The sequence below is a fragment of the Mustela erminea genome, chromosome 4, assembly GCF_009829155.1.
Source record: "Mustela erminea isolate mMusErm1 chromosome 4, mMusErm1.Pri, whole genome shotgun sequence".
Taxonomy (NCBI): Eukaryota; Metazoa; Chordata; class Mammalia; order Carnivora; family Mustelidae; genus Mustela; species Mustela erminea.
The window spans coordinates 143,993,264-144,019,385 of record NC_045617.1 but is presented as its reverse complement, the minus strand read 5'-3'; the positions used below and the strand labels follow the sequence as shown (position 1 = coordinate 144,019,385).

Genomic DNA, 26,122 nt, shown 5'->3' with positions numbered 1-26,122 from the left:
GGTCCCCTCAGATTCCATTCTCTTTGTCAGTCCTCAGGGAGCTGGCATCCGCCAGGCCGGGATCTGTGTCTGCCCTTTCGCCTCCTTCCGTATCCCCCGTCCTTGCGGTTCGGGTCACATCATAAACTAACGTGTAAGAAAAATGTTTGGGTTTTAGATCAATGTCATTGTAGAAGGAAAAGAGAAAAATACAGAGATACAGTGGCAAAGCGATGCTCAAGGAAAGCTGTTGAGTTAGAAGACTTGAATCACTCGCTGGGGAGGGTTAAATATGAAGATGCTGCCTTTGGGTCAGGCTGGCACAGATCAGGAAGCAGAAGGGTAGCCAGACGCATTTACTGCTGAAGGAAAACCCTGCTGAGCCACGTCTGCACCTCGCTAATGGCTCTAGGATCCCCTTGAGAGGGAAGACATTTTAACAAACGGGGGCGCAGAGTTCTAGCGGGATGTGCTTTAGAGACGCGCTTTGCTTTGAGGCTGAGTTCGTCGTTCGGCTTTAGGGTAGAGATCATGGGATGTGAACGGGGGTTTACTCCTTCCTGAAGTACTCACTTCCCCGTGCCTCGCGGCTCTACAACAGTAAGCAACTCGACCAACTGGGCATTTATCCAGTCGTTCCTGATACTTAGCAACATCTCCCCCCACCCTTTTTAAAAAAGATTTTATTTATTTATTTGACAGACAGAGATCACAAGTAAGCAGACAGGCAGGCAGAGAAAGAGGAGGAAGGAGGCTCCCTGCTGAGCAGAGAGCCCGATGCGGGGCTCGATCCCAGGACCCTGAGATCATGACTTGAGCCAAAGGCAGAGGCTTTAACCTGCTGAGCCATTCAGGCAGCCCAGCCGCTTTCTAAACATTTTTTGGTCTTTGCCAAAGACGGGGAAGAGAGTGGCGTGCACAAATGGCTTTGACAAGCTGTGCGAAGCGTGGCGTCAACACGCCGAGTCAATAACTTGTCTCTCTGCCCGCACGCGCCGTGCGGATCTGGCTATGGTAAAGCGCCGCATCCGTTAAAAACCGAATGTGCTATTTCCAGACAGCAGATAGCTCGAAGTGCAACAGGGCCAGCAGGCCGGGATCCAAATTCCCATCTCCCCTCGGGAGGAACCACTCAAACCGCTCTGTTGCGACATGTTCCTCCCCGCGCAGGGGATGACGACGGCTTGACCATACTGCGGCTGCCTCGGGACTGAGTCGAATGACCGTTCTTCTCCAAGCAGAGAGAGCCGGGTAGAGGGACTTCTGTTATCTTAAATCACCAGACAAATCCGACTGATGGAGAAATGTAGATCAATACAGGATCTCTAATGCGAAACTGTCCCTTCCGTCCCAGGTAGGACATATGTATTTATGGGACTCAAAGCCACAGGGACTACAGTCTCTCAGGGAAGGGAGGGTGGTGGCATATCCCATGACTTTTTTCCCCCAAGACTTTAAAAATAAACTTTTGCTGTATGCTTCTGTCTACATAAAGCCACAGACAATATTTTTTTTACATTTTTTTATTAAATCATATTTCACGGCGCACAGGGAGGCATGAATTCCCAGATGTGTTTGTATTAATAGCAGAGTTTAAGGTAGCCTTAGGAAGTGTGGGTTATGCAAATACAAGTCGTTATTTTTTGTACATTTAATATCACACTTAAAAATGCACTGTACCGATAAGTTAGTTATAATTCTTCTACTCAAGTTATGCCTAGTATACTCTTTAAGATAAAAATGTCGTGTACTTTGATGTTTTTACAGTATCTAATAATACAAAAAAGTAATTTGGGGAAATATGGATTTTCTGCTCATTTTTTCTGCCCGCACACAGTATTTCGTCCTTTACCCAACTATGTTCAACCCCTCTTACTATTTTCTCTGTTATTAAACCACATTCTACAGTAATACTTCATTCATCCAACCTTTAAAAAAACAGCTATTCCTAAGTTTCCAAGATAAATAATACCTATCCTTAAAATAGCAATATTTCTAAAAATAGACCATACACGTCTCTACTATCCTCAAACATCTGCCTCTTCATGTAATTCAGGGCCAATTATTTTACTCCGAGACTGCAAAAATGGGTAGGGATCTTTAGGTATTTGGGTCCAAATTAAGTGGTCCTGGGTAGCGGCACTTCTGAGTTCCTTTGTTGATGACTTAGCGTCTTTATGGCCTTGGCCTTGCCCTCCTTTTAGCCTGCTGCCAGTTTTTAATGGAGCTCTGGCTTCTGGAAGCCATAACCACCCTCTTTGTAGCTGCTGCTGGGGTGGATTATTTTGGGGGAAGCCAGACATGTACGCCTGTTAGAAGTATTCTTTTTTTAAAAATGGACTGCTCGTGGATGGGGGACTTGAAGAAGTAACGAGGTGGGGGAGAGAATTAAACAGTGGGGTGGACAGGCTGGGCCCTGGCTGGCGGGTGGGCAGGCTTTGAGCCGGGTTTCAGGCGCAGAGACTCCCGCACAGAAGGCCCCTGGCTGTGTAAAGCACTGATGTCGGTCTCCTATCTGCTTGTATGGTAACTCATACATAGCTGCTTGTGGGGGCACATAGGAATTTGTGTACAGCTCAGCTGATGTATGTCTGTGTTGGTAGAAAAACTCTTAAAATAACACTAGTCACCAAAAACAAACAAACAAACAAACAAACAAACCCCCAAAAAGCCAAAAAGGAAAAGCCAATTCCACCAACATGGCTTTACAGTAATGTTTCTTCTCTCACATGTGTTTATGTATTTATGTCCATGAATGTAGAAAATTCTGAAATAATAAGTCATTCCAAGAACATGAGATGTTCACTTTATAAAATATAGAAACTGTAACAGTAACCCTTTTAAGACTCACTTTTAATGGTGGAATATATAAAAAGTTACACAGAATAACTGTGTTTAGAGACTAAACTATCCAGATATTAAAAACCACCACAGACTGAAACAGAATTGTGTACTTTTTCTTCCAATTTTCATATTTTATAGCTTTTTAATGTTAGCAGATGATAAACATCTGTGTTTAGCTAATAAACTGAGATTTCCCCCCTGAACACATAACTCTGATAAAAACCTAACAAGAAAGAAAAAAGGAGGGTAAGGAAGGAAATAAAGAGGGAGAGAGAGAGAGACATCTTTTCTATGCATGGCAATACTTCTTTCGGACCAAAGACAGAAAGCACATGCTAATAAGCAGAGTTTTAATAAAAACTGTTCTAATTATAGCCCTGCTCTGCTTACCCGTAACTTATCCAAAGAAAAAAATTCAACTCCAGATACATGGAAGGGCTCTGGACCTGTAACCTTTCCTGGTGGTTAGGATGACGTGTTTTCAGAAATTACAAGCTATGTTTATTATGTGTTTATTAAAATAACAGAGGACAGCATACAGAGCACAAAATAAAACCAAATTACCTGCTGCCTTGGATTCTCTTTACCAATGTTCCCTTTTATGAGGACAGAAAAATGGGAATTGGCTTTCATCAAGGCATTCTCTATAAGTCTGTATTACAAGAACTGGAAATAGTTTTTGTTTTGTTTTTTTTAAATGGTCATGGAACCAGAGATACCACTGCAAAATGAAATTCTTCCCATCTCCAGCCAAATTTGTCTTAGAGTATAAAAAGTAAATCAGGTAATTTCCTTAAGACTCATTCAGAGTGCACATTTTGCTCTAAGCTTTATTTGCTTTCTGCAACAGCTTTTAAGAGAAACCCAACTGACCATTTACAACGTAAACAGTGGCTTCCAAGGACCATCAAGAAACACACCTGGCCTCACTCAAACACCACTGGTGTGTTTAACCCGGTGACGCTCCTGTGCCTGGGGTCAGGCAAGAGCAATCTTGGCTGGGCCGGGGGAGTTGCGGAGGAGAAAAGAGCAAACACAGCTGACTCACCGGGAAGAGAACGGTTGGACTATCCTTTGTAATTACCACTGTTTTAACAGTTTCTAGCAGGCCGGGCTATCATTTCAGTGACCCACTATAATTTGGGATGAAACCCTGGGAAATGATGCCAGCTTTAGAACAGAAGCTGCGTTTCTGAGTTGACTCAGCATAAGGAACCCACTAAAATGCTGAGTGTTCCTTCTTTGGTATAACTTTACGTCAAGGGAAAAATTAACGATAAAAGGAATCTAGCTAGAGAGGAAACGAATACCGCAACGTTCACTCCCAGGAAAATTTCCATCCAAGTTAACAACAACAACAAAAAAAGGGAAATATGCAGAATAGCATGATGAACCCCCATAAACTCATCATTCAGTTTCATTCATCATTGACACACAGCCAGTCTGATTTTACTGTATCCTATCCACTCTCTGCCTTGCATTCTTTTTTTAAAAGATTTTATTTATTTATTTGACAGACAGAGATCACAAGTAGGCAGAGAGGCAGGCAGAGAGAGAGGAGGAAGCAGGCTCCCCGCTGAGCAGAGAGCCTGATGTGGGGCTCAATCCCAGGACCCTGAGATCAGGGGCAGAGGCTTTAACCCACTGAGCCACCCAGGCGCCCCACATTCTTTTTTTTTAAAAGCATGTCGCAGACAGCCTATATTTTATTTTATATAAGCTTTCATTTATAACATGTATATATTTAATTCGAAGATCACTACAGAGATCTCACCAAGCACGAGATACTTAAGCCAACTCTAACCACATCTTACAAAACATTCTATGTTAAAACCTATCTGCTTAGAAAGCTAATTTGTTGAATATAATTGGGTACTTAAAATGACAAAGTAACTTGAATCATGAGCTCCTTGTTGTATTTTATTTATGGGGGGTGGGGGACGATTCTAAGACCGAGAAGCAGTGTCTGTTCCTCAGCCCCTGTGGTGCTAGTCATTATGGACACGGACCAAGAGCAGGAAAGGTTGACAGTGACCCAATGGGATGTGTCTGGATGGAGCTGGAGAAAGGGGCAGGAGCTGCCTGGCAACTTTCCCCTTTTCCGTCCCTACACATGCAGAATGAAGTAGAATGCCAACAGGCCAAACCTTTGGAACTTCAAAAATCACTCACCAAGCAGTCCAGCTCTTTACAATAATTTATTACCGATCCTGAAGCAAAGATCAAAAGGAACTCCGACTAGCACTTATACTCAACTCCTCATTGCCCAATGACTAATTTGTAGAGGAATGAAGTCTTCACAAGGGAAGCCAAAATAATCTGAGGTGACTTTGATACAATGCCACAAAGGATATGAAGAGGAAGCCGGTAGGAGCTGCAAATGGCTAAGTTCCATTAAGAGTTCTAATAAAAGAGTAATGGAATTTCCCTTAACTGTGAATCAAAAAATGTTAGAAGTGGGCAAAATTTACACAAGTCGGGCAAGACCTTTGATTTGTCAAAGCCTTTTGTTGTTCCTGAATGTTGACTTTAGCCATTGCTGCATATCTGTTAATTAAATTAAATGGCTTCATCTAAAACACTACAACTCTCCTATCAGGAATCCGGCCAGCCGCCTTCCCTTTGCTGGCATGTTCCTTATCTGCCGGCACCTTCTCTCTCTACCGTCAGGCATTACTGGCTCTCCTGATCTCTTTCAAACAAATTGCCATATTCTGCAAAGGGACTGCAGAAAAACGCAACATGAAATATTTTTAGTACTATAGATTGCCATGGTCACATGAAGCATAAACACCGCTTTCACAAACTGTTGGTGCCTGAAGTCAATTGGTCACTACAGAAACACTAGAAGCTACTGAAAATCTTTCAACTTCTATGAACAACTGGCACAGTTTTTTCCTCCTGAATCCAGACATCTCCGTAATTCTCAACTGAGGAAAATAGTTTTCACACTACTTATTTTGGCTAGTTAAAAAATCCCTACCACATGTCTCCTTGTAAATTCACAGACCAAGATTGAAGTTTATATTAGCATTTCAAGTGTGCAAATTTTTTGTTCGCTTCTGAAATCACCTCGAATTAACAGATTTCCTGGAACCTTTACATGATGCGGAAGTGGTGCGGGAGCCTCGGGAACCCTGTAATATGTTTCCCCACGATGATGGGGTGGTGAGAGTTTTCTTTTAAGACAGTCAGGTGTGCGTGCGTGTGTGTTTTTAAAGAGCTCTTATACAAATAGATGGTGAAATGCTTACAAGTAAAAAGTTGTCTGCGAATTCTTCAAATACAGGGAGTGAAGAGCGTGGGGTACAAATGAAGCAACATGGGCCATAGGTCCTTCAAGATGGGGGAGAAATACGTGGGGTCTCGGCACTATCTGGTCTTCTGTGGGGCAAAACTTTTGGAAGTGGGCATTTCAGGTATTACGCTATATACTGCTCTTTCTTTGGGGTTTTATTCAGAGAAAATACCTCTGTTAGGAGCAATGGAAAGCCAAAGAGCTGGTAATGCCTAGCTCAACTGTCTTTACCAATTCAAAAGTTAAGTTCATTTCTTCAGCGTTTGGAAAGAAAAAAACCAACCAAGTAAATAACACCCCCAAATCTATTTTCGCCTCATCTTTGAGATTTCAGGGACAACGTGTAACTGGATTTTAATGTGAATAAGACGTAATTATTTCAGTTCAGAAATGAAGTTTTTTGGCTTCTTTAGCAGAGATAAACTGCTGACAAATTAAAATGGAAATACAAATGTAATTAGAAAACGTACTTCAAAATCACTATCCACTGGCAGGAACTGTGCTCTATGTTCAGAAAGACTTGAATCCAACACACGAATAACATGTTTCTCTTACCTTGTGATCGTACGGACTATAAGAATGGAACACCCGGGAAAGGTCTTTCGTTCTCTGTTTTTTCTGTGGAAGAAAACACAAACATGTGAGTTGACAGGTGACAAAAACACACACGTGCATAAGTATCTAAATGTCTGTCTGTCTATGTATCTCTCTGTCTACCTATCCACCTGCATGAAGACACTGTTTAGAGGTTCTTCCTTGTGCAGAGTGAGGAACTATAGTGCCAGTCTGGGATACGGGGTTGCAATCAGAAATCATAGCCACTTGATGGCTTTGTGGGTCATTGTCACAGACCAGCGAGGAGACTTTTTCCTGGAGGTTTCAGAGTTGAAATAGTAATCATCCTCAGAAACTCTATTTTCAAACACATGAGATTAAACAGAAGAGACTATACTGAAGAAAAAAACCGAGACGCGTGGATTTCACTGTAATGCCAGCTGCTGTTACCCAGACCTGGATGCCAATGTACGTCCAGTGAAACAGGACACCTTCCCTTGATTTCCTAGTCACAGCTCAGGCGTCTGTGTGAGGCTGCCTTTGTTCTGTTCTGCTGTGTAGCCCAAGTGCCTTGCGTGGTATCTCACACGCAGCACTCGAAGCTATTTGCTTATGGAATAAACGAATTCACCTGACTTAGACAGGCATATCTATAATGATGACATAAGCCTCATACTTGGTGATGAAAAGAGAAGCCTCTTTTCCTGCTAATGAGATGGTTTTCTCCAGCTGAATCTACTACTTAAGGCCGGTCTCTACCTCCTGCGCCCCTAGTGTCTGTGACAGTGGGAGGGGGGCGGTGGGGTTCTCTTCTGATCGACAGGAAGAAGCAGCTTGTTTTCTTGTATACGGAGACCTGTCCGCTCACCATAACCACCATGGGAAATTTTGCCTGTGGTTCTATATCTTCCGTGCATGTATTTTCACATACAATTATTACTTTCAAAGAAAGGGGACCATTCTGTATACAGTCCCCAACCTGTTTTTTTCCAACTTCACAGCTGATCCTTGCCAAACTTAAAAACCTGTATAACCAGATCTGCAATCCCTTACATGGGGTACTGAAATCCAAAACTTCTGCAATTGGAAATTTTTTTCAGCAGTTTACTTCCATTTTTTCATAAAATGATCATCTTGGCACAAACATCTTTGCCAGCTTGACAGTGTGCACTTTTCTCAGAAACAATACATTGTACTGGTGCAGACGCAGAGTCAGAGAGCCCGGCGTGCTGATCACCTTGACGGATAACGGCGAACTGCCTCCTCCCTCCAAACCCTACCCCGATTTGCCTTCTCAGCAAGAGTGAACAAGAGAAGGGACTGCCGCATAAGTTGGAAATTCTTCATTTCTCCTTCCCATATAAAGGTTAGGATATTTCTCAATTCACTGAGCAGATGAAACATCTTTAAAACAGAGATCGAACATCTTCCCAGGTGCCAATTACAGAACTGATTTCTTCTACGTCGTCGAGTTAGCCCACGACTGCATCTTGCAATGCTGGTGCAAGCGTGGTCTCCTGTCCTTACTACCAACCCCCTCTTGCTTCTGGCTCCCCTCTGCTGTTGCTAATCCAACTGCCAGGTAGCCAAGCGGCTTCTGTTTTCACTTGTGAATGGATCCTTGCCTGGTATTCAGGTTTCCTAGGGAAGTCTTTCTGCATTTCCTCCTTTTAAACTCCAGTGTCTACCTGAGCACATCTGTGTCACCTCCCCAGTGCCAGGGATCCTAGCAGACCCTCCGGCCTTGGGCTCTCTGTGACCACTGGGAGCCACTTGGCTAAGCAGTTGAATCCCGCATTAGCTCGGATTTGAGATCAGAGTCATCTGTACGCCCTTGTTGCCCCGTAGACCAGTTTTTCTATTTTAGAACGATTCCAGCTGGCAGGGCTGCAAGTCCCTTGGCTTTGTTTCCACGTCACCCACTAAACATCACCCCTCCCTGCAGCCATCCCAAACCCCCACCTCCCCTGTCCACCTCGGAAGTGGGCTTCTGACCATCCTGAAGCTGAAGCAACGTACGGCTTCTTTTCCCTCTGAGGACAGGCATGAGCCTGTGACTGACTGGGAACAGTCCCCTGACTCTCCAAGGGCCCCAAAATCTGTTCTGAACTAGTCACGGGCTCACCAAAGTTTTCCTCAGCTTGTGATTTTCTCTTTTATTTCCATGTACCACCTTAGATGTATAAGAGTGCTTGGGTTATACTTCTATCAGAAGAAAAATGACGGATACGAACATTTCCTTTGGTAGAAGACTCACTATAAAACATGGGGTGAAATTTTTTCAGGAAGGAAATTATGCTAGGAAAGATAAAACACAGAGCATATCAGTGTTCAGTTTAGGAGGTGTCCGAGAGACTGGTTCGTCCCAAAAAGGCTGAGCTACCTGCTTGAGTTGGCAGGTGGAAACGGAATATTCAGAGGTTGTTTGGTGTGACATTTTCATGTGGTTTTGGTTTTATATCTCTGTTTTGACAGCTAAAACCTATACATGCTTTTTACTGTAAGCTACCTCAAATTATTTTGGGAAGTAAGTGGGGTATAAATGCCGAGTAAATAACACAATTCAGATTAGCACCAAAAAGAAGCCAGCAAGGGAAAACAATGCTCTTCTTTCTGACAACAATTTTAATATATACAAATATGGGGAAGTCTTGGCTGGGAATCCTGAAGGTTCTAGGTGTTAGTTCAGTTAACTGGAAACTACAACTGTTTTTCCTGGGAGGTCAGAATCATACAGCTCAGTGGTATATGTTCAGGGATCCAGAATAGGGCTTGACAACGGGTAGTCCATAGGCCAATCTAGCCCTCCACCTGTTTTTGTAAGTAACGTTTTACTGAGACACAGCCACCAGCCACAAGCATTTGTGACCGCTTCTGTGCTTGAACAGCAGAGTCGAGGGGTTCCCACACAGATTCTATGGCCCGTTAATCCTAAAGTATTTACTCTCTGGCCCTTTACAGAAAGAGCTAGCCATCCCAGATCTCAAATCGCTATCTTGGATCATGTCTACTTCTGGCAATAGTCCCCTGACCCCAAACCAAATGAACAACCAACCAGCAAAAATCCTCTCTCCTTCCACTGCATGAAGACAGTGCAAGAACCAATCAGAACCTATACCCAAATGCCTCAGAATGAACCCACCAGGCCAGAGATCCGTTAGTTGTCTTGCTACCAGGATTTTACTTTTGGGCATTCGATGTTCAGACAGAGAATATTATGAGTTGGTTTGAAGAGCATGCGGACATAGATACAGGACTTTCAGAGCCTTCCGCATTCACACTGTGAACCGTGCGTGACAGAAATGCTGAGATTCTTTCCTAAATTTTAGTGCCAAAGCCAAGGAGAAGCTTTCATGTACAAGGGAATGGCCGTTACCACCAGTGAGCCGGTTTCTCATAGGCAGACACTGCTAAGAGTCCTGGGCTACAAAACTTGTTGAGCCTTGCTATCAGCAGTTTTAACTGAAGCTAAAAGCCGAGCCAAAAATGGAATAATTAGATACTTTCCTATTGCATCATAGTGTGTGTCTATAAACTACCTCCCACTTTTTAGCCTGTTAAAACAAACATCTCAGTCATGCAACCACCTGTTAATTCTCTGAGTGTTTAAAAAGTAAACATGTTGAACAAGGTGTGTGATGAACTTGAAACGAGGGTGGCCAAGTATAGTAAGTATGACAAACATTTCCCTCGGAGCTAGACGAGGGTCTTCGAGTCCATTTCCCTGTACTCACTGGGGTACAGGCCTCAGGGATGAGTCTGTGTGGGGAATACCTGGGTCTAGAAGATGAGGCAGTCTGAAAATCTGGTCAAACTTTGAGATTCTGGAGAATTTCCATCCCAGAGGTGTCTCCTAAACTGTTTTTATATTTCACACTCCGAGAACAGAAAACACTGATGACCCCTTTAAGACCCAAATTTAAACTCCTTTTCAGACAAAACCAAACAAAACTAAAGGCCCCAGTGGAGCATTTTTAACAGTTCAGGTTTCCAGACAATGGAATCATTTCAATTTTTATCAAATACAAGGAGTGAGATCTGAAAGAGCATGCAATGAAAAATCTGAATTTTGAAGGTGAGGTTATATAATCAATTAAATTAAATTGTAACAATATCCACCAGTTTAACCCAAAAGAATCCAGTGCTTTCTGTGTCATTCTCTCTTGTAGATAATACAATATAAATGTTTCAGGACACTTTGTGGTAAGAAGCTGAAAGAGCAGGTTTGAGTTTCAATATACTGACTTCCTGTTTCCAGTTCCCCGTGTAAGGCGCTTGGAAGATTACCGCTCCGGCCTAACAAGTAACAAGTGAACAGACTGAAAAACCAACTCTTTTTTGGATGCAGAAGGGAGGGAAAGACGGAAAACACTGATGCCCCCAGGACTGGGGGAGACCACTAAGTCAATATGGGGAATGAGGCTTCTGGAGCATCTGAAGCATGAGCAGGAAAACTGGAATGGTAATGGAGGGATTGCTGGAGGCTCAGTGCAGACAACTCTGTTAAGAACTTCAGGACGGGGGGCACCTGGGTGGCTCAGTGGGTTAAGCCTCTGCCTTCGACTCAGGTCGCAATCCCAGGGTCCTGAGATGGAGCCCCACATCGGGCTCTCTGCTCGGCGGGGAGCCTTGCTTCTCCCTCTCTATCTGCCTGCTTCTCTGCCTACTTCAGCCTACTTGTGATTTTTGTCTCTGTCAAATAAATAAATAAATAATCTTAAAAAGAAAAAAAAAAAAAGAACTTCAGGACGATACAGTCATGAGGCAGGAGTGGGTGGTCTATAATATCCTGAGATTTGCCTCCAAGAGCTCAATGAGGTTCTCATACTAAATATCAGAGGAAAACCCCCTGTGGCTGCAGGCACAGGAAGGGTAAGAAGAGGCACCTTGAAATACACCAGAGTACTCTGTTTTCAACAAGGCCTGTCCTCTGGGGGAAACTAGTTAACCAGGGTCTTATCTCCTGGGGTATTATCAGAGACTAGCTAACCTGACAAGGGCAATACCCAACTTCAGTCCATTAAGCCATCCTGTTTCACCCAAGGAGGGAGGAAAAACACTGAGAAAACCTGTTTATAGTCCAGAGGCAGAGTCACTAAAAGACTGAGATCTCATCATTGGACTCTAAGATGCTTCTCCTGTCCTTACACCTCACCATATTACTAAAGGCCTATTTGCACTGGTTCCTTTTACCCGGTACATCATGTCCAGCTGTCAAGAACATTTACAAGACATACAAAAGTCAAAAACACAATTTGAAGAGACAGGCCAAGCTTCAGAACCAGACATGGCAGAATACTGGAATTTAGACTGGGAGTTAAAAATATGTTGAGGGTTCTAACGGATAACATAGACAGTATGCAAGAACAGATGAAAAATGTAAGCAGAGAGATGGAAATCAAAGAAAGAACCTCCCCAAAACCCTAGAGATGAATACTACAGTGTAAATGAAGAATGCTTGTGATAGGCCTAGTTGCAGAGTGAACGTGGCTGAGGAAGGAATCTCTAAGACTGTAACAACAGAATCCTCAAAAACCAAAAAGATGAGAGAGCAAAGACAATTAAAAAAAAAAAATCCAAGGATGGTGGGACGTTACAAAAGGTATAAAATATGCATAATGGGGACATCAGAAGAAGAAGAAAAAAGACACATGAAATACTTGAAATAGTAATGACTAAGAATTTCTCCAAATGAATGTCAGACATCAAACCACAGATCTAGGAAACTCAGACAACACCAAGCACAATAAATTCCAAAGAAACCTATGCTTTGGTATATTATTTTCAAATTATAGTAAATCAAAGATAAAAATTCCTAAAAGAAACCAAAGGGGGATGGAATTCCTTATCTATAGAGGAACAAAGATAAGAACCACATCTAATTTCCCAGAAACCACGCTGGCAAAAAGACAGAGAAATATTCAAAGTGTTGAGAAAAAACCCACCAACTCAGAATTCTGTACCCTGCAAAATTAGCCTTCCAATATGAATAGATAAAAAACTCCTCAGAGAAACAACTGAGGGAGTTTATTTCCAGCAGACTTTGTTTGCAAGAAATATTAAAAGAAGTTCTTTGGAGAGAAGGAAAATTACATAGGTCAGAAATCTGGATCAGAAGGAAGAGCACTGAATAAGTAGAGAAGAATAAACTGTAGGTAAAAGAAGTTTTGTTTTTATTTTTCTTAATTGACCTAACAGGTAACAGCTTATTCAAAACAGTAACAGCAAAAATATATTCAATTATGCATGTTTATGTATATGTGAAATGAATGACAATGACGCTAAGGGTTGGGGAAAGATATTAAGATAACTGTGTCATTGGGGCACCTGGTGGCTCTGGTCATGATCCCAGCATCCTGGGACTGAGCCCTGTATCGGGCTCCCTGCTTGGTAGGGAGTCTGCTTCTCTCTCCCTATACAACCCGCACCTCCCCTGCTGCCAGGTTGGGTGCTCTCTCTCTCTCTCTAATAAATAAATGAAATCTTTAAAAAATAATTGTGTTAAGGTACTCACACTACCCCTAAAGTTGAGTTGCTGCATGAGATTTTATTTATTTATTTATTTTATTTTATTTTTTGCTTGGTTTGATTGGAACAGCATACTGCAAACTCTAGGGCAACTACTAACACAGGTTAAATATAAAGGTATAACTGATATGATAGGAAAAGAGAGTTTCAAGCCACTTATTTCTTCTTGCCCCCTTGTTGGCAGGGAGCCTGGAAAATGGCTAACCAATCGACTAGCAAATAGCAGTGGAAAGTAAGAGTGAAAAGATAAGAAGCCAAGACAACTCATTAAGTGGGCATGCAGGTTCTGAACAGGTTATCTTTGTGTCATGCAAGGGCCCTTAAGACAAGAAGGTAATCGATGATGGGGGTGGGGTGTCTAGGAGGGTTAGGTTCTAAACAAATTCCAAAAAGAGACCAGAGTCAAAATTCTAGGAAATAAACACCAGGGAGCAAGAACTGGACTGTTACTACTTGCCAGAGACAGGTATTTAGCAGGGAAGTCAGAGAGCCACGTCCTGAGGCAGAAGGGCCAACACAGCAAAGGTACAAGGTAAAAACAAATGACTCAGGGCTTCAGGGGTCCTTGGTGAGACTAGTCAGGAACTAGGAGAACTGCAGTGAGGGCTTAGCAAGAAGCACTGAGGCACTAAAGCCAAGGATAAGAAATGAAGTAGCCAGGAAACCTTAGGAGGTTAGTGTTAACTATCCAAACTGTGGTCTGACCATAAGGCAGGTCTGATGTTTGCCCTGGGATCTTGATTATACTTCCTGCAGGGGCAGGTTCCCAGTGTCAGGGGTGGGCGATGCTGAGCTTATTCAACTCAGCCTGTGATGTGACAGCATTTGGTTGAAAAGGGAAAATACTGGAGAGTTTAGTTTTTGATAAAAACAGAATTAAAGAACTGGGTCTATAGACAGTTGATGCCATTTATAAACTGCAGGAAAGCAGGCTGGGTGTAGGTAGGTGCCCAGAGGGAGGAAGGAAGTAGCTGTGTGAAAACAGAGAGATGCCTAAGTGGTTAGAGCACATACTGTAAGGAACGGGACAAGCGATCCCATCTGTGGTCCAAAAAGCGCTTCCTCGTGGTGTTAGGGATGGAGCCATCATGCGAGGCTAGAAGCTGAGTGTGAGAGGCTGTGGCCATGCTTTAGAGAAAAGGACAACATCCGATCCCAGATTCAGCTAGGGTGAGGAGAGGAGGTGGTTAGATCGACCAAAAGCAGAGGCAGGACAGAAGACGCTTGGCGACTCACTAGGTAAGGAGTACAGGACAGGGAAGAACAGTGGGGACTCTAAGATCTGGGGCTCGGATAACCAATGGGAGAGAAGTGTCCTGTATCAGTATAAGGAATCCAGGCAAAAGTAAGTCTTGAGGGGGAGGAGGTTAGGGAGGGGAGTTCAGGATTGAAGGGAATGCGTTTGAGCGGCTGGCCATGAGGCACCGGGGAGATAACGAGAGGAAGTCAGATAAGGACAGGGTGCTGGAGCAGAGACGGGGCCACCGATGTCGGAGTCATGAGCCTGCTGGTCTAACTGAAAGCAGGAGAGGGGATGCGATCACAGGGCAAGCCTTCAGGACAAAGGAGGCAAGAAGACGAGAGAAGGTTGAGGTTAATACTCCAGCAAATCACAGCTCTCTGACCTTGGGCAAGCAATCCGCTCTGGACCTCCTTTGCCATATGAGGGAGGTGAGTCAGGCCAGGGTTCTCAAGCCTCATTGTGGTTGGGACCAATGAGGAACCTTTAGAGTATACCAGTGTTCTGGTGTGAGTCCCCAGTGACGCTGAGCTAATGGGCATGGTGGGACGCAGACAGGGGTCTTACTGAGAAGCTCTTGGCTTTTCCAGTGTGTGGCCAAAGTGGAGAAGCACTGGCCAATACAGGATCCCGGAGGTTTCTCCCAGCCTCTGCCTTCCGGGTGGGATCCCCACTGTCCTTCAGCTTTCGCCATTTGGGGCTCTGAATGCCATCAAGCATTTTCATTCTTAATCTCCATATTATGTCTGCAGCTTTGCCTTATTTCCCAGCCTCTTCCTTGACTTAAAAATGAACTCTCTGCAGGAATTCCTCTGGGGCACATTGGGGCTTTGGCTGCAGAGCACAGGCTACTGTTCTGTATTTAGCTCCCTACTTGGTGAGCGCTTCTGAAAAATTAATGGAGAGCTAACTGAATAGACTTGGACTTTATTTTGTTATCAATGTATAAAACACCAGAAACTTAATTAAAAGCACTTGACATTATCAGCACTTAATCACAATCTCACTTTGATACTGGACATATTCGGATGGTGTCCCTAAGAGGATAATAATCATTCAAGATCAAAGAAGAAAGAACAGGTCCCTGGCATCTAAAACAAGAAAACTCAAAATTCAGAAATGACTTAACAAAGAAATCAGTGATATGAAATACACTTACTATACCTCAAATACTCAGCAAAACAGACCAACTTCAAAATGTCACCTGCTTTTCCTTCAGAAGGCATACATGTAATATTTTTGTGTTTGGTGAGAAATGGTACTGTGAGGAGAGAAGGGAAAATAAAGAAAAATCGGTTGCTCTAAGTCTATATACATTTTCCACCTCTTCCGTCCTAGTAAGATCTGGAAGGTAATGGACATGACCATAAAATGGTGCCAATTTGGACCGTACGCTTGAATTTCCTTCTCTGCCTCCAGTTACAGCAAAGTCAATGAAGGTTTCAGGTTCTTTAGTGTTTGGAATCTATGGAAATTCCAAAGGGGCACACCATGTAAGCATGTGTCAGAGGACATGAAAAACAGAATTCTCAGAGTGGATGTTAGCAAAGAGGCGAGTGACTGCTCACCCACTGTTAATGGTATTCAAAAAACCCCAACCAGGCAAACGTGGAAATGTACCACTGATCTCTGGCTTTACGGTTTCTAAAATAACCTTAGTGGAATTGTAGGTACAGTGATCAGTGCGTCGTTTTCATTGTGGGTGTGCTAGAGGCACAGGGACACCGTTTGTCCTGGAGGTCCTTGACTGGGCTACCAATGCTGGAGGAAAGTATAAACAGGGAGCTCTGCATTAATTCAGCTGATAATATAAAGCGTTAAGTAGTCATATCTTCTTATATCAAGTTCACCTTATTTTCTAAAGAGAACATTTGTTTGCAAGGCAAGGTCATTCTTGGGGGACAAAGGCACAACCCAGCACCGGAGAAAGGAAGGAGACAGGACTATTCTCCCCTGGGAGGTGTTGCCAAATGAGTAGCCATTACAAGCAGTTAGAAGAGAAACAGCCTTTCAGCATAAAACAAATCCCTGTAAAGTTAGAAAGACAAAGTCAAAGGGTACTAAGCACTACCTACCACACAATGGTTCATTCAAAGTTCCTTTGTAGGGAACTCTGGGGCTCAAGGTAGCACACAAGAATGGGAGCTGCTATAAATACCAACTCAGTATCACTTATCCTTACTCTGACCTTCGAACTGACCACAAAAGAGAGCTAATTTTACTTCTTATCTGGATTACTGTAGTACTACTTTCTTTCCTGGCCTCTCTGGGTCCACGTTTCACCGTCCAAATCAAGAGCTGATGGAAAATTCAGCTGACCACTGATTTTTGTACAGTCTGTGATTTGTTTTTACAATTTTAAGTAGCTGGGAAAGAAAAAAAAAAAGGAAACCTCCAAAGAACAAGAGTACTGGTGACATGTGAAAATGACATGAAATTCAAATCCCCACGAACCCTTAGGGAACACGGTCAACCACTCAAGCATTGTCTATGGCTGCTTCTGTGCTCGGTGGCACGGGAGAAGGGCTATGTCAGAAACCATGCGACCTGTACGCCAAGCACATGGACTGCCTGGCCCCTTACAGATAGCTTACAAACCCTTGCTCAAAATCACTGGTGTCTGGGGGCACCTGGGTGGCTCAGTGGGTTAAGCCGCTGCCTTCGGCTCAGGTCATGATCTCAGGGTCCTGGGATGGAGCCCCGCGTCCGGCTCTCTGCTCAGCAGGGAGCCTGCTTCCCTCTCTCTCTCTCTCTGCCTGCCTCTGCCTACTTGTGGTCTCTGTCTGTCCAATAAATAAGTAAAATCTTTAAAAAAAAAAAAATCACTGTTGTCTGATCCCAGCTGCACAGTGGAAATGCCTATGGATCGAAATAATACGGATGTCTGGGTCCCCTTGCCATGTATTCTGATGGAACCAATGTTACTGGGGATCTAAGTAGTCTGACAAAGCAAAGCAAATAGGTTTTAATCTAATTCCTATTAAATGTTCTTTCACATAATTTTAGTATTGGTACACCAATTCATAGGTATAAAGATTACCCCCCTGTGAAAAGGTTTCCCTGTTATTTTTAAAATTTAAAGCATTCCTTTAACAAATGACAAGATCACTTCTCTTACGAGGATACTTTTGAAGAACTAGCAGTTGTGGTGTTGAAACTCTGGGACCTCCTCCCACCGTCACAACTCAGCAACAAATTGGTTTCCCTGAACTACACTGTATTTTTTTCTTTAGAGTTTTACTAGGTTCTAAGTTATCTGAAATTAAGGAGAGGCTGGGGACAAATGGTTTTATTTAACTCTTTCCTACCTGCTTAGTAATGTCTGGTACCTGTAAATTATTTTAAGTAGGGACAAACCGTATAGTCAAACAAAAAGCAAAAACAGGAAGCCTGATTAGAGGTGTGACTCGGGGAGGGTAATATTTTACAGGTGTCTCTAACACACACAAGGTGGGTTTATCTAACGAGTGCCCTGGAGGTCTCTGCACTTCTGTATTATCATCAAATGTCTCTCTTCCTTTTATTTGCAGGGAGGTGGTAATGGGCCTTTACTAACATTCCCCACGGACGGACACACCTGGGAGTCCAACATCATGAAATACAGAGTTGGGCCGTCCGGGTCTGCACGAACTCTATTAACGTGCTGAGCCTCATATCAGCTTCCAGAAGCTAATCCACAAAGCTCCCAGGGGGGAGATGATGAAAAAAGAATGAAGGAAACGAAATTTCTCTGACCTACAGATAGGCTGCTACCCAGTTCTAAAAACTGATCAAGACCAATGCATCTTCTTCGTGACCCCGCATAACCCCTGGCGTCACCCCATTGGAAGAGAAGCCTGACAATTGTTCTGGGCCAGTTACTGCTGCATCTCCAGATAAGCCCACAACTCGTTTTGATTATGATTCCACGACTGGGAGCTGGCGGGTCAGACATGCCATTGTGGGGCCGATGACTCGCCTACTTTCTACATCTAATTTAGCACCTACTGTAAAAAAAAATTATTTCTATCAGCGATAGCTACTACCGATCTCTCTCTCTGCTCCATCACACTGGTAAGAGTCTAAAATTCATTTCAGGGGTGGCTGGGCTTTTTGACCTGTCTCCTCCTTCAGGTCTGTGTCAAAAATGGACTGATTTTTGTTCCATATATTAAACATACACATTTTCCTTTTTTTTTTTTTTTTTTTAAATCTTTGGCCTTTATGATCACCGAGCCTGTATGTGATGACCAGCAGACAATTTAATATACAGTTCCATCTGCTCCCTTCTCGCGTCCTCACACCACTTCAGAAACGGGGGACTCTTTTCTGTCCCCTGGAGCAAGGTTACCGCACAGATAGCTGGGAGGTGAACAGTTCTGAGACTGGCACCGTGCCCACAGGAGAGAAGGGTACAGGTATGCATGCGCGGGGCCCGGTGCCGGGGCAGGGATGTTGGCTGAGGCCTTAGGGAATGAGAACAAGGGCAAGGCAGAGGAACGTGAAGTATGAGGTTTCCCTCGAGCCCATGTCAACACCCCAAACAACCCTTGTTATTTATGATCCATGTTGTGTAACAGCTTTCACGAAATTAACCTACAATTAGGTTTTCACCCAAACAGGGAAAAGCTGCCCGGATGATGGAGGTACCAAATGACTGGCCTGACCATTTTAAGTCACGAGAAAACAGGCAGAACGGGGTGCTGGGGCTCTGTCCACCACCAAGGCTCTGGGGGCGGCGGGGAGGGAGGGGTTAAAGCAGTGCCGTCCGGTCAGCCCAGCCGGGCTCTCCAGCCTTAGGCAGCTGCGTGTCCACCACCTGAGCACACCCTCAGGGTATACGCAAGCCTGTTCACTCAGCCTCAGGTACCACCCGTGTCCCCGCCCCTGTCCCTGTCTTTCCCCCCTCTTCAGAGACGGAGAGCTAAGAAGTGAAAGGGCCCACCATCTACCTATTGCATGTATCCTATACTTTCTGCTCTTTCATTAGGAGAGGATCCTAACAGGGTTTTCTGTTGTTTTTTCTTTTCTTTTTTTAAAAGATCTTATTTATTTGAGAGAGAGCAAACGCGAGAGAGATTGGGGGAGGGAGAAGCAGACTTGCTCCTGAGTGGAGAGCCCGATGCAGGGCTCGATCCCAGGATCCTGAGATCATGACCTGAGCCCGTAGGCAGCTGCTTAACCGACTGAGCCACCCAGATGCCCCTGCTGCTGTTTTTAAGAAAGGCCTATAGGCTTAGCATGTGTGCATGTTTGGGCAGCAAAAGGACAACAGGACCTTGGAAAAAACTCAATCAACTACCGGGCCATGAGGGTTAGAGAGGAGTTCTGCTTAAAGTAGCTTTCATCAGTTCCAAAGTCTAAACAGTTTTTGGACATTTACAGAGTCCTTTCTATTTTCTGAGTGCTCCCAACTGTATTTTAACGACAGGCACTCATGTATTCAAAGATTTCCTGAATGTCTGCTCCGTGCATTTGGATCGGCAATTAACCCCCCTCCTTCAACTGGTGCCTGGATCTGCTGGCTTTCTCCATCACAGGAGCCAAGCACCATAAACTCCTTCCTTTCGTGTTTTATCTCAGAGCATTGTTGGACGCTCTCAGGCTATTAATGCGGCGATGTTGCTCTATGTCCTTGTTCAATGCCAGCATCTTCCTTGCTCTCCGTATTCATGTGTACCTACAACCCACCTCCGGGTTGGAGAGCATGGCTGGGTGTTTGTCTTGGGGTCCTTTGGGTGTTTATGTGGCTCGGTTTCAGTAATCCTAACCAGCCACCCCCCCACCCCACACTGCTGAATAGGCATTTGCTTATTTTTTTTAGTTGGTTACTAGAATCAGGGACGCGTGTAAATATTCTAAAAGGGTCAACCTGCTCAACAGTTCCCAGCTTCCCTTGCCCCTCTCTGCTTCCTTAGAAATCACTCCCCTTCGGCTCTTTCAGTTTATTCTTTTGGTATTTGTCACCATATTGCTAAATAATGTGTCTTCATGGTGATTCTGAATTTTTTAGGACTAGATACTCTCCGCCGGCTTTCCCGTAAGCAGATGGCCTTCCCTTCCCACCCCATCACCCGTGTTCCCCACCTCCACTTCCCAATACAACCACATCAGAGACATGCCATTCAGCTCTCTAATAGCTATGATTACATGTCCTTTCCTGTATATTTTATTTTCCTGGGAGTTAAGTAAAAAAAAAAAAAAAACTCATTTTCTATTTGTTTGCCTATGTGCGTATCACTAATTCAACCTCAAATTCTCCTCCACATACCTAAATCACTCCTCAAGAATGTAATTTCCACTAAATGTTTATCCTTTTCATTTTCTTGAAGAAGTTTCTCCCAGCACTTTGAAGCCTGCTTTGACTTAGTCCGGCTGCTCCAGAGCTCCGATGAACGGCTCCGTTCACCGTCATCCTGGAGACTCTGTTCTCTCTGCATCGTGTTCCGTTTCCTTTCTCTGACATCTTCCTGCTGAGTGTCCTCTCCTGTTCTGATGAAGTTTCCTGAGCAGGGAATGTGCTGACTGATGCTTTGGTGGGACATTAAATCCCAAGATGGAAAGTGCTTTTTTCTTTTTCTTCTTTTCCCCCCAGAATCGAGAAGGCATCACTCATTTGTCCGTCGCGTACTGTTAAGACATTTGAAGCCGTTCCGATTCCTGGTCCTTCGAATGTAGCTCTCTCGTCGTGAAGCGCATTTATTTCTTCTTGTCCATGATGCTGGATCTAGGGTGACCGCTTTCAGTCCGGCCCGTCATGTTCCTCAGTCATAGGAAATGCCCTTGAATCAGTTCATTGACAGCTTCTTCCTTCCCCGGCCACCCTTCCTGGAATTCCCACTGTCTGCGTGTCGGGCTCTCGGGCGCTGGTCCTTTGCTTCCCCTTCTTCCTCTATTTTCTACCTCACTTCTTTTTGTCCTGTTTCCTGGAGACTTCCTCTCCTCTATCTCATGACCTCCTCTGAATCTTTAAATTTTCCTAGTACGTTTTTAGTCTCTAAGTATTGCTTCTATTCTTTTTTTTTTTTTCGCATGTCCTGATCTTGTGTCGTGAATACATTACCTTTTCGCATTCATCTGAAAATGTCAAAGATATATATTTTTCTAAACTTTTCTTCTCCCTGAGTAGTCCTGTTTCTCCCCCCAACCCCTTCCTACTCCTCTGTTTTGGTCCTGTCCTTCTTATTAGTTGGTGGCTTTGCTCAGACATCTGCAGATCCCTGACTGGGGGGCTCTGTCAGTTAGGTACCTGACTCTTGGTTTCAGCTCAGGTCATGATCTCAAGGTTGGGGGACTAAGCCCCATGCTGGGCTCGGTGCTCAGTCTACTGGAGATTCTCTCTCTCTCTGCTCTTGCCCCCGCTCGTGCTCTCTTGCTCTAATCAATTGGTCAAACAATAATTTTTTAGGAAGGGGGGGTAAGGACAGTTACAGATTAAACTGCTTCTCTCCCAAAATTCCTATGATGAAGCCCTAAATCTCAAAGGGATATATAGAGCCTTTGGGGAAGTAATTAATTAATTAATTAATTAGAGCATGCAATTCGATCTCAGGGTGGTGAGTTCAAGCCCCACATTATGAGTGTAAAAGCCAACTTTAAAAAAAAAAAAAAAAGAGGAGGAGGTAATTAAAGGTAATGAGGTCATAAGAGTGGGGCCTTAAATCCAGTAATGGGACTAGAAAGGGAAGAGACACCTGAGACCTTTCTCTCCCTCTATGCACTCAGGAGAGGAAAGGCCATGATAGACACAGCAAAAAGGAGGCCATCCATAAGGCAGGAAGGAGGGTCTCACCAGAAACCAACCCTGCCAGCATCTTGATCTTGGATCTTCACACTCCAGAATGGTGAGAAATGCATTCTGGTGTGTAAGCCACCAAGTCCATGATACTTTGTTACAGCCGCCCCTGGAGATGAACGGAGGGACTAAAACACTGACTGAAGGTTCTGAGCCGATGGCTGGGCTTGTCAGAATGAGCCTTACTATGGAGGGACTGGGCTGGACTGTTTAACTCCGGGATGTCTGATGCCAACATCTTTCCAGTGTTGGACTGGTCAGGTTTCCCGAAGAAACTCTTCCAAGTCCTTGCTGGGAGAGAAAGGTGTGCTTGAGTGCCAGCATCCGAGCTGCACGAAGGAACAAGGAGGGCATGTGACCTCCTCGTACACACGGACCGTACCTTGCCCTCAACTGTGCCTGGCAGCTTCCTGTCCAAGGACCTTCTATATTCCTGGAGTTAATTTTATGTGTCAATTTGATTTCACCAGAGAGTCCCCAGACATTTGGCCAAATAGGTGTATCTGTGAGCACGTTTCTGGATGAGATTAACATTTAAACTGGAAGACTGAGTAAGGCAGATGGTGCTCCCTAATGGGAGTGAGTCGCATCTCATCTGCTCAAGGTTTGGACAGAAAAAAAGGCTGAGTAAGGAGAAGTCCTCCTGAGGGACGGACTGGGCTGGGCACAGGTCTTTTCTGACCTCTGGACTCGAACTGCACCCCTGGCTCTTTTTGGGCCTCCAGGTGTTAGCTCTAACTGTCACTTACCACCGCGGGCTCCCCTGGGGGTCAGGCCTGCGGACGTGGGAATGACACGTAGGCTCTCCTAGGTCCCCAGCTTGCTGACGGCAGATCCTGGGCCTTCTCACACCTCCCTCTCTCCCCGTGGGTGCGCGTGTGTGTGTGTGTGCGCGCGCGTGTGCATGCACACATACACATCCTACTGGTGGTCCTCTTTCTGTGAAGAGCTCTGGCACATTGCCCCTTCAGAGAACAAGCCTCCAGTTCTCTGTCAGGGAGGGGGAGAGGCTATTGCCTGGAAGCCTCAGCTGGGGAGGTGATGGAGAAATGTAACTGCTTCGTACATGGTTTTGGAACAATTTTCCTTATTAAATTTAGTCCCTGCCCTTCTTGACTTGTTCTCCTTCCAGCAGTGCAGCGAATCCTTGGGCCGCGCAAGGATTCTGGGGCATATACATTAGGCTGCTTCTCGGTTTAGGTTTTGGCTTTTCTGTGCTGCCGGGTTGGTGTTTAGGGTTCCCTAGGGGACTGCGGCTAGCTGTCGACCGTCCATCTATTTTCTTGCTACCACAATGTTGTTGTTTCCTCTCCTGTTTCCTTTAGCCTTGTGGGTTAATCATATGTGTAATGAAAGCCTCTGCACTGTAGTTTTAGAAGAATTTGGAAGAGAATGAAATTTCATCTATCTAGAACTTTCTTTTCAAACCTGAAGCCAAACTTATTCTTGGACAAACTGTCAGTATTCTTTTAGAAAAAAAAACCCAAAAACCTCTTAATTCACTTAGTTCACATATTACGCATCTGGAATTTATAAGTTTCTCTTTCAAAAGAATCAATTTCAAGAACAAAGTAAACGATGATCTAATGTTAGAACAACTGACATTAAATGTGAAGAAGTTTGGGATAACACTAGAAGTTTTCTTACGTATTCTTTTATGCACCTTTCAGAGACAGACAGCCACACACACACAGCATCCCTGGGTTCTGGAGGCTCTGTAAGAGTAAATAATCCCATAACCTACAAGATCGGTCTCTATCAGCAAAAGGCACCTTTGAAAGTGGCATTTACAACTCTTTTTTGTTTATTTCCCCCACATACAACAGATTCTGTGTTTTCTGAAGACTATGTTCAAAGACAGAAGGAACTGTGTTCTAGCTACGAGAAAGTGTTAAAGTTGGGCCTTTCCTTTTGGCCCACAGGGAACTTACAGTCAGGCGTAACCTACAGCCTTACCGTGCTGCCCTTTGCAGGGCTGCCATAAGATCAGATCAAATGTCAGCAAAATGCTTCACAGTGTCTGCATATAGTAATCACTAAATAAACATCATCTCCTATTATCAACATGCAAGCTTCTTTGTTAGTCTTCCGGTGACCATAACTCTGTAATAGTTCAATAATATCTTACTGCAAGCAAAGATTTAATACACATCTACTCAGCCACAGTTACAAAGATGGGAGCCTTGTAAACTTTCTTCATAAATGACCAGATGTGTGTCTCGATGAAGTCAAGGAACAATGACATGTTGTGGAGCAACACCTGAAAACATCATCAAATTGTTGTTTTCTAACCAATGCTTCAGTTCATATGGAAATCTCCATTTCAGTTGGTTGTTTCTATATGTTTTCAAATTTTCAAAAGCAAAAAATAACTCCAGCATCCTCCGATCTCACCTTCCAGAATTAGAATTGCCTTTACGGCTTCTTCTATTCTGCGTACCTCACTCTGGCTTATAAAGTCGGACCTGCTCTGACCTTTGTTCATCGAGCCTTCCTGCATGTGTCCCTTCCCACAGGTGTCCCTCCCTCCCTTAAAAGACTTGAGCCATGATGTCTTCCCTTCGGTTTCTCCATGCTCATCCGTTCTGAAGGTCTCTGTGTGAAAGCCACAGCTGGCTCCTGGTTCGGATCAGAGTTCACACGCCACCTCTACACAGAGGTAGGTCTCTGCTGACCAACACAGTAAGTTTCCCCGGTCTTTATTTATTATATTCATCTATTAATTTGCAACATGACCTCTGGTATTTTGCTGATTTTTGTTTGTTTGCTGTTTTCCTCCCTGGCTGGAATATACGCTTCCTGGGAAGAGAGTCCTCGCCGATGTTGCCCAGCACTGAGGAGTCAGGTGCACCGGAGAACTCAATAAATATCTGCTGAGTGCACAGGGGAGAAAAAATCATAAAGGCAGTCCTCCTGATTATATACACTTGGCAAAAACCTTTAAATCTGCATTTAAAAAATATGGGAGACAATTAAGTTTTCATGTCCTTATGTACAGTTTCTTGGGTCCCTTCTATCAGGCTTGGCAAGTCTTTGACATGGGGCCTAGTGAAGAATACTGGGCCTGGAAACACAGTTTTTAAGGTAATGAAATTTTATTTTATCTAGTAACCAGGAAGTAAAAGCTTATTTTTACATTTTATTTTTGGTTCATTTTTTAAACTGTTAATATTCCGGGCCAAGATGAAAAGAGTACTAACCACTGATGATTTTAACAATTAAACAGGTATTAAAAACAAGACAACGGGCCCCAAACAGAGTTGTTTACGCTAGGCCCTACATTGCCAAACCAAGATATAATTACAGTTCTGGTGCCAGAAATGTACTCTGAAGCCAGTCCATCAGGAATCACTTGATCGGCACCGATTAGGTCATCTGCCCGGTAAGACTCTTGTAATACACATAACCCCCACTCCTGCTCCCTTCTGCCTCTAAATCTCTTGTTTTATACAGCTCCTCAGAGCGCCTTTCCGTCTGCTGGATTGGATGTTGCCCCATTCATGAATGATTGGCTAAAGCCATTAAGATCTTTAAAATTTACGCAGGTGAATTTCGTTTTTTAACACATGTTTTGTATGTGGGGTTTTTTTTTATACACATAATTTGTATGTGTTTTGTAGATACAGACACATATACCCTATTTTTGCTTTCTCCTCCTGCCCCCATTAGTTTTGCTGATGAATAGGTCTCTCTCTCAATCCCTCCTTTTTCAGGCAATCTCTACACCCAACTTGGGGTTCAAACTCTTGACCCCGAGGTCAAGAGTAGCATGCTCTACTGACTAAGCCAGCCATACACCCCTTTATTTGTTTTCTTAAACTGAACATTAATGCCATATAATTGGTTCTTAACCTTCTGGGGGATAAAGATCCCTTTAAGAATCTGATGAAGACCAATGAATCCC

The 26,122-nt window shown here is 43.9% G+C and overlaps 1 protein-coding gene across 4 annotated transcripts in view; it reads right to left on the bottom strand.

The window, feature by feature from the left end:
• The window catches only part of CDKAL1 (CDK5 regulatory subunit associated protein 1 like 1), a 632,670-nt gene that overhangs the window by 112,190 nt on the left and 494,358 nt on the right, over positions 1-26,122 (bottom strand). For all 4 annotated transcript variants that reach the window (XM_032341217.1, XM_032341216.1, XM_032341219.1 and 1 more), the window contains one exon: positions 6,677-6,739. In XM_032341217.1, the coding sequence (XP_032197108.1) occupies positions 6,677-6,739 (63 nt within the window). The remainder of the gene's footprint in view (positions 1-6,676; positions 6,740-26,122) is intronic.